General features: G+C 37.7%; 1 protein-coding gene across 7 annotated transcripts in view; it reads left to right on the top strand.

Annotated features, from left to right (window-relative positions):
- The first annotated feature begins 252 nt into the window (after window positions 1-252).
- The window catches only part of CBLB (Cbl proto-oncogene B), a 210,630-nt gene continuing 201,848 nt past the window's right edge, over window positions 253-9,034 (top strand). For 3 of the 7 annotated variants that reach the window (XM_081301461.1, XM_081301460.1, XM_081301455.1), the window contains exons 1-2: window positions 253-355; window positions 1,701-1,882. In XM_081301461.1, the coding sequence (XP_081157587.1) occupies window positions 1,715-1,882 (168 nt within the window). In that variant the 5' untranslated portion in view covers window positions 253-355; window positions 1,701-1,714. The other 4 variants (XM_081301458.1, XM_081301459.1, XM_081301456.1 and 1 more) reach the window with 4 other exon arrangements.

Raw genomic sequence — 9,034 nt, 5'->3', positions numbered from 1 at the left:
GTTCCCAGGCAAGTCCAGGCCTATTTTCCTCCGAATTTCTTTCCATTTGGGACCTGCGATGAGCTGGCCTTCCTATGGGGCCATTGTGTACTGTGGAGGACGTGGACCGGGCGGTAGTGCGAGGAGGACGGGCGCCTCACATCTATTGGCTTATCCCGCTGTCGGGCAGAGCGCCGGCTCGCGGGATTGGCTCACTGGGGCGCGGCCCCTCCCTCAGCTCCGCCCCGCGCCTGAGTCTCTGTGTATGTTACAGGGGTGGGGTGTCCAGCGAGTGGTCTCCTCCTCCAGCTAGTGCTGCTGCGGCCTCCCCGAGAGTCGGGCGGGAGGGGAGAGCGGGTGTGGATTTGTCTTGACGGTAATTGTTGCGCTTCCACGTCTCGGTGGCGGAGCTCTAGGTTGCCCCTTCCCCGGGAGCGTGCTATTACGGCGATTACACATTCCCTGTCCGGGCGACCCAAGCACCCTGGGCTGCGGGCGCGTAGAGTGGGACCCGCGCTCACGCGTGGTTCGGGACTGTACGGCGCCGAAAGGCGAGGAGGGAAGGGGGCGCTGGGGAGGCTCGACGCTTTTTTCTGGCCCGAGGGCCCTGGGCAGCCAGGCGTCTGCTATAGAGGAAGAGGGGACAGCCCCGGCTTCTAGTCGCTGTTGCCTCTGCTGTCCACAGTTTGAAGTGGTGTATTTAAAGACCGGAACCGGGCAGGCCGGGGGGAGGAGAAAGAGGGAGTAAAGGGAGACTGGAGACTGGAGGCTGGGATTGCAGACTGCCTGGGAGGTGCGTCCTCCGGGTCGCAGAGCGCGTAGCGCCGGAGGCAGACGGGACTGCGGGGCGCTGGAGGAGCTACGGGATACTTTGTCCGCTTTCTGTTCGTCTTTCTCCCCAGCTGGGATTGGAGAGTGGCAGAGAAGAGGCCTGAGCAGGGTGGGGGCATAGACGTCCTGAAACAAAGCTTCGGATCTACCCCATTCCGCTTGGGTGAGACTGTAGGCAAGGAGGGAAAGAAGTGAACTCTGCTTTCCCTACCCGCTCTGTCAGTTTCTCACTCGCTTTTTAGAAATGGGCTGTTTGTTTTTCGGTTTATTTGGCTCTTGGGAATAACTATTCACAGCTTTGGTTTAGAGAACCGTGTGTTCCTATGTCGGTACTAGGTGGTTTTAGCGGGGGAAATCCAAATCCTACGCCTTTGTTGATAACAGACGTGTCCCTTATGCTTGTGTAGAACACTCTTTACATTTATATAACTTGCCAAAATCTAGCAAAGTGAAAGTGAGGTTTCTAAGTGAGGCTTCCAAAATGTATTCTAGGGGTTACAGTTGTTCTGGTGTTTTGAATTGGGATGAAGACAGAAGGGGAGAACATTGTGTTCCCATGTAGAGTAAGGAAACCTATTTAAGTTGTGGTGGTGGTGTTAAGAGTTGGGTTAGTTAAGCTTTAGCTATTTGAAACTTGAGGATGCATCCTTAACTCTTAGTATTCTAAAAGCAAATCTAGGGTTATTGCTCTAAATTTATTTTGCGTTGAGATGGAGAATGTAATTTCACTCCATTATTGAAAAGTTGAATCTGGGATCCTTGGTTTTACTCTCATTGATGGAGGAGAATGTAGTAGTTACAAGTTAGCTTGTTCAGCTTTCTTTGAGTAAATATTGTCATACCCAACTAACTTTTCTTCTCCTTCTCCTTCTTCTATCTGCCTTTCAAAGAACTTTGATTCCAGATGGCAAATTCTATGAATGGCAGAAACCCTGGTGGTCGAGGAGGAAATCCCCGAAAAGGGCGAATTTTGGGTTTTATTGATGCTATCCAGGATGCAGTTGGGCCCCCTAAGCAAGCTGCAGCTGATCGTAGGACTGTGGAGAAAACTTGGAAACTCATGGACAAAGTGGTAAGTGGAATAGTGCCCAGACATGGCCCTGTTCACCCTGAATATAATTTCTCAAGCTTTATTTATACATGCTGTTAATTAATAATAATTATCATGAGGGCAGTAATCTTTTTGTGTGTGGACCATTTTTCTTCCTTCATTCTGTATGTTTTGAAAAGCAGGATTCAGAGCAAAGACTTTTTTTTTTTTTTTTTTTTTTTTTACTTTTTGTCTTACTCTACAAGGTTCAGAGTTCCTCTATATGACTCAGATATGCAAAGTTTTTACCACTGGCTGATTTTATGGGTGTATGGCCACAGTATGGTTTAGAAGTGTTTGTTCAGTCTTATGTGAGGTTGTGTTGCTCTTAGATAACAAAATAGTACATACAATATAAGAAAAGTCTCTGATGGAGCATGTAGGACACCACTTGTGTGATACTGAGAATGTTTACTGGGGAAAGAACCAGATTAGTCTTTAAGTGAGGAGGCAGTATTTGATAGAGTTTCCATTTTGATCTTTGAGAATTTGTCTTTATTAAGAAACTTTTTTTTTATGGTATACTTACAGTTTCTTTCATCTACTATTCCATTTTGAAACAGGAAACCTTTTCCATTGCACATTGTTTATTGTGAAAGGAAAATTTACGTTGGGGGTGGTGGGGCTGAGTGTGTCAGAAACTTCTGTGGTTTCTGCTTGTTGCTTTCAGATGAACTCTATAATTTCACAAGAAGAAATCAAACTGGATGTCAGTTCTTGGAGAAATCAAGTTAAAGAGGCAACCTGACCACCATATAGGGATATACTGTAAAACTGTAGCTATCAGTACTAAGTAGGTTTATGAAATAAATATGATTAAGATATAGCTTCCTGCTTTTTATAAATTAAAGAGTTTCTGTTTTTAAAGCAGTAACATTTTCTCTACATTTTTGTAGCACTTATGATATTATTTCATAGATATTTGGGATTAATTGTAACTTAGTTTAGCCAGGACTTTTGATACCTTTATGACTGCAGAAATGGAGATTTAAAAAAAAATCTTTCTTTGTAAGGATGTACTAAATCCTACATGAAATTATATGGCAACATTCAACTTTGCTTGGTTTGTTACTCTGTGCAAATATTGGCTACAAAAAAGCCACTGTCAGTAGTATTAGCAACACCCGAAAGTGCCAAGATTTCCTTTATTTTCTTTTATCCTATGGAAAGTACAGATAAAATAGATGAATGATGGGCCTATCATCCTATGACCAATGGTGTTAAATGCAGAGCCAAAATATTTCCACCAGATAAATATCCTTACTTTGGGGCTTCAGTGTGACCTATTTAAGCTTCTGCCAATTTATTCAAATTGTTATATTAAAGTGCTCCAGACAGAATGATGTCATAGTGTCAGAACATTGCAACTTGCTGCTTAGGGTCAGGTTTTGGTTTTAACATTGGATACTTAAGAATGAAGAGTATGTAGTAGGAAAATTGCATTTATTTGGCAGGTACAGTACTCTCTTTGCTCTTATAAAGAGTATGCCTTTGAAGGTCATTCTAGTTACCTAAATCTTTAGTTGGGGTAAGAGAAGGAATTCAAGCTTTTCCTCAATATGTTATGTAAATGGTCAATAAATAAATCAGATTTTATAGGGGAGTCTATTCTCTGTCCACACCCCTTCATTGAGTGTTCAAAATTTGAATATTTGTGATGCAGGTTAGAATAGCAAATAAAGATTTATATAAGGAAGTTGTGAGCTATAGTTACTGTAAAGTCATTATTGAAACAGTAAAAAAAAATGGTGTGCATACTTTGGTCTATATGTGGTTGTTAACATAAGCTTTGTCTGCTTTTAATTATTTTACCATAAGTTATGGTTAAAATGGATAGTTATTTGATGGTTCAACATCTGCCATTGTTTGTTTTATTAACCCTTTTGTGGGTTTAGGTTTAGCTTTTGTAGTTGAGGAACTTGACTCAAAAAGATATTGATTATCCAGAGTCTCTACTTAGTGGGATGTGGGTGTGGGTATTGGCAAGGGTGCTTTATTGTGGCTTTCCCTATTTATCTTCATTATTTGTCAAAGATGAAAATGGTGAATGCATCTGTGGGCTTTGTGGAAAAAAATCACAAATTGTCATAAAAGCATTCAATATGTTTATTTCTTCTCCATCACATAATAATAGAAAGGCACTGGTACTTACTAATTAGAAGTATATTTTATTGAAGTGGTAAGGTGGAAGCATCCTCCTCATGTGTTTATCTTATTTGTCAGAGGTAAGGGAAGTAGTGCATGTATCGATGTTGTCTTGATGATTGCATCAGGAACTTTTTAATTAGTCCAGAAATTAATCCCTTGGCACATTCCCTGTGTTTTTTTTTTTTTGTTGTTGTTGTGTTTGTTTATTTTTCTCTTAAATATCTGTAGTAGCATGAGTTTAGCCTGTCAATTAGAGAAAATAGTGACTTTCAGGTCTAATTGGTTGTTAAGGAAAAGGCAAGATTAAGTGTGTAGTTAGCACCTTATTTTTATTTTTATTTTTTTTTAGCGCAGATCTTTGAGGTATAATATAACTACAAAGTACAATAACTTTACAGGGGATAACGAAGCAGTCTTAAACCATGAGGGAAACATCTAGGCAGTGTATGGTTTCATCATATCTTGGCCTGTAGAATTTCAAATAATCAGTTGAGAGAATCCAGTTCCAACTTATTGTTCTGTTTTCAGAGTGCAGGCTTTTTCTCCAAGGTCACTTGAGAGTAGAAGAGAGTAATTGCTCAGTTGTGTTTCTTGTAAAATGTAGAGTGTTTTGTAACAACATCAATAGCACAGAGTTAGCATACTATGTGTACTGAGAAAAGGAGTAGTAGCATTATCCCAAAGCATCAAATTTATACACACTGTCTGGCCTTAACTGTGTGTATCAGTTTAGGTCAATAGCTGACCCAAGATCTCTCACATTTGTGGTGCCTTTTTAATTCTGAGACAGAACTATTACTCATGAATGTAAACCTAGGTTCAGATACATTCAAAATGAAATGTGGAGTTGATTCCAAAGTTATTGCAAAGACAGACTTTTAAAAACACTTAATAAGCATTTGTTGAGGGCCTACTTTGTTTCTACTAAGTGCTTATTTCTGAGCATGCAAAGCTGGATAAAACATAGCCTTGCCCTTGGCCTGTCCAGAAACTCAGAGAATAGCACCAGAGTCAGGCATGTAAATGGATAATTGCCATATAGTGTGTAAAGGACTGTAATACAGGCAGACCCAAGCAAAGTATAGTGGAAGCAGAGTGGAGAACAGCCACCTTGTTTTTCTGGCCACTATTCAGATAGTTTTATGTCTATATTCTGCTAGCCATTGCCTTTTAGGAACAGCATTGTTGTGCCTTTATTGGAAATGCTGAGGTGAAGGTAAGGAAATGATTGCTAATTATTATGGTTGAAATCATAATTTATTAATATGAGGTTCCTGAGTGTGGTTTTCACAAGAGTCTTAGTCAGGTGATGGAAAGCAAAAGAAACAATTTTCTATCTAATAGATGCTAAATGTACGGAGCATACGTGGATGCTCGGGAAATTAGAAAATAATTAATTAATGCTAAAGAGTAAAACAAGTTGAGTACCCACCTACGTTTTTGTCTTGCTGTCCTTGTCATTTATTTGGAAATTACATTACTGAAAGAGTTTTAAAAGCATTGAAAAAAGTGATGATGCCAAATAGACTTTTCCAGCCATTTACTTCTCCTACATTTAGTACATTTGTCATTCTTTCTTATAATTTCACTGTGACCAGATATATTTCAAAGTTTGAAATCAAAGATGCTTAGATTATATACAAATATTTTTAAAGTGTAAAAGTTTGTTTTTAAGTTGAATTTTTTCACACTTCTAAAAAATATTTTTCATGGAGTGAAAGTGAGATTTTTAGATGCAAGTTGTTTGTGTTTGTTGATTTTGAGCCTCTCACCTTCCTAGAGACTTGATATGGCATATCATTTATTTGAGTTACTATTCTTCAAATATTTCCTTTTCCTCATTGAGGTTGTTCTGCCTTAGCTGTCCTGGGCCCTGATAGACTTGGAAAGGGGATAGTTGCACATTAAGTGTCTGGACAACTTTGTTAGGATCCAGTTAAATTTTGAATTGTTGCTGAGATAAATGAAGTGATCCCAAAGTTTGCTACTTGTGATTTCTAGGAAAACCTTCAATTGATGAAATAAAAGATTTAAAGGACTCCTACCAGGAGTTACCATGGTTTATTCCTGTGATAGAAGACCTACTATAGAATGAATGCTTCAATCCGTTGGTAATCTTTTAACTCTGCAAATTTTCACTAGAATTGAATTGACTTCCTTTCTTTCAAATGTTGCTTTATGTGCTATGACTTCTTCCTTCATTTATTAAATCCCAACTGTAAAAAGATAGATGTTTCTAAATAACTATGCCATACAGTAGAATGTCTTAAGTGCTGTGGCACAGAATGTGGTGGAGGTGATGTTGCTTGCTGAGAGTGAAAAGCTGGTGTAGAAGGAATCATGAATCTGGTACTGTCTAGGTGTGTTTTTGGATTATAATGAAGTAGTGGGCATCCTAGGCTGAAAGGGTAATGAGCGACTGTTGAGTGAAGTTTTGACTGCTTTGAAAATTTGGATTTAATGTATTTGATAGGAAGATAATCATTGAAGTATTTCGTACAGGGAGAGGAAAAATTAGCACTATCCCTTGATATCTTACTCTGTACATTATGAAGATTGGATACTGAAAGCAGGAAAAATGATGAAGAAGAATTAAAGCAGTGTGGGTAAGAAATCATCAAGCGCTGGCCTGGAGAATTGACAGTAGTTACAGCAAGTATTGGTTCAGAAGTGGAAGACATTTTGGAGGTAAAATCTACGTGACCCTTCAGGGTTAGTATATGAAAGAAAAGCTGAAGTGAAAGTGACTCTTGAGGTTTTCAGCCTAGTTGACTTTGAAGGCGGTGATGCCCTTAGTGAGATAAGGAACATAGGAAGGAAAAGAGGAAGCGCGGGGGTTGGCCTATAAGTTTGTTTGGGGCCATGCTGACTGAATTTGACCTCCCAGTGAGATCCATTTTGAAGTCAGAATGAGTGTGCAGTTCCAAAAAGAAGTTGGAACTAGAGACCTGTATTTGGTAGATGTGTCCGTAGGTTAGCATCTTAGTGGTGGATTTCTTATGTAGGGAAGAGAGTCAGACACAAAACCAGAGAAGCAAAATTTTGGAGCATAGGGAGTATAATTAGATGGTAGTAAAGAAAAGAGAATCCTACAGAGAACAGGGATAAGAAAGGTAGAAAAAATAATTGGGGTATATTGATTTCTTGGGGAGAAACAACATTCAGAAGAAAGTAGTTTCAAGTTCTGATAACAGTAAGTTCAAGTTCAGGTAGGGAAAACCAAAGAGCAAAATGTATGGACTCATTGAATTTCATAACTCAAGGCCATTGTTGATCTTTATAGAGTAACTTCACTTATATGATGAGGTTCTATTAAATGAGTAAATCATTTAAAAATTATTCTGGAGTTGTAACAACTGATAAATAGGAAGAAAGTTTTGACTGAGAATTTAAGGAGAGTTGAAACTAACTTGTGGAGTGTGTGTGACAGGGTTCATGATAGGAGAGGTTATAGATTGATGGGAAGGAAAGAATGATCTAAGATGTAAGGGAAAGAGAAATAACAGAAGAAGCAGTATCCTAGATTATAATGTGGGAGGAAAAAGCTAGGAATAAGTAGCAGAGTTAACAAGTAGCAGATAAATGTAACTTCCACTTAGGCAAGAAGGAAGTGAAGGAATAAACAGAGAAGTTTTGAAAGAATTTGTAAGTTTTATGTTGGATTGTTAGGAAGTAAATGAAGGCATATGATTTGTAATTTTAAGCCATATTTTAATATTGTATATTATAGAATAGACATTATATATTCTAGCCAGTCTTTTAGGTATTAACTGGGTAAATAAGTAAAACATTGAAATGAAAATCTGTTTTCATCTTTTATATTAAGATCATCTTATATGCTGTGTGACTTTAATATTACTACTATGCAATTTTTATGTACTCTGTTTATTAAATTTTGTTTCTTAAAAATGTTTTTATAGATTGTTAATTTTTTCCTTGGAAATGAAAATGTATTTTGGTAATATTCAATATTTTATAGCTTTTTAGCATATTAATATTTAAATAATTATTAAGGTCACTCTTATAACAATAGATTTTAAAAGTAATTATTAATGTTCTACCGTTAAAAGATTGGGTACTTTATCCCCCAAATGCTGGATGATTCTATGTGGTATGACCTAGGCTTAGACATACTTTCTGCATAGAACAATCTAGACTTTTTAAAGTTTTCAGGGAGCATGAAGAACTTTATCAGTCAAAATAATTTTTAAAAATCATGACTTTCAACAAAGTGTTTAGTACCTTTGATCTCATTCCCAAACCTTGACTAGATCTGCAGAGAATATAAAATATGGACAGAAAAAAAATACTAGAAAAAAAATGAGTACTGATTATGTATGGGGCACGAAGCAGAGCACTTTGCATTCTCTCTTCTTAGAATTGTAATACTGTAAGATATTTCCCCAAGAAGAAGCCTGCCCAAGATTGTAAAGTTAGTAAGGAGAAGGGCCTAATCCTAGGTTTGCTTGATTCTGTATTGTACATTCATAATAAAAGAGTCAAGCACACTGCTATATGGAATATGATTATTCCTTTTACCCTGGGAAGTAAATTAAAAGGGTATTTTCACCAAATATTTCATATCATCAAATTCTTCTCCAAATTTTGTACTAATTTTTAGGGAGGTTTACTCAATAATGACATGGATTTTCTTCATAATTATTGAACAAATGATGTTATATTTTCTGAAATATGAAACATCTTTCCTTACATTTTTCCCCTTCTCCTCCTGTATGCCTTCCTTCCATATTTATTGTACATCTACTTTATGCAAAGTCATGTGAGGAAAACACATAAGTCCCCCATGTTTAAGGAAGCTACACTCTCATTTGGAAGAAAGATAGTGAATTGACGAATTCTCAATTGATACTTTAAGTAAAGCTTGTTGGTTCCTTAATGTTATTTCTTATGTCAACCTTCCAAAGAAATCATCATTGAAAACCTTAAGGGAATTGGTAGTTTTCTCCAAATCTTACTGTAATTAGA

Source organism: Spermophilus citellus, assembly GCF_964194105.1.
Source record: "Spermophilus citellus genome assembly, chromosome: 7".
NCBI lineage: Eukaryota > Metazoa > Chordata > Mammalia > Rodentia > Sciuridae > Spermophilus > Spermophilus citellus.
Note: the sequence above shows the minus strand (reverse complement) of the source record. Positions and strands in the feature narration are given on the sequence as shown.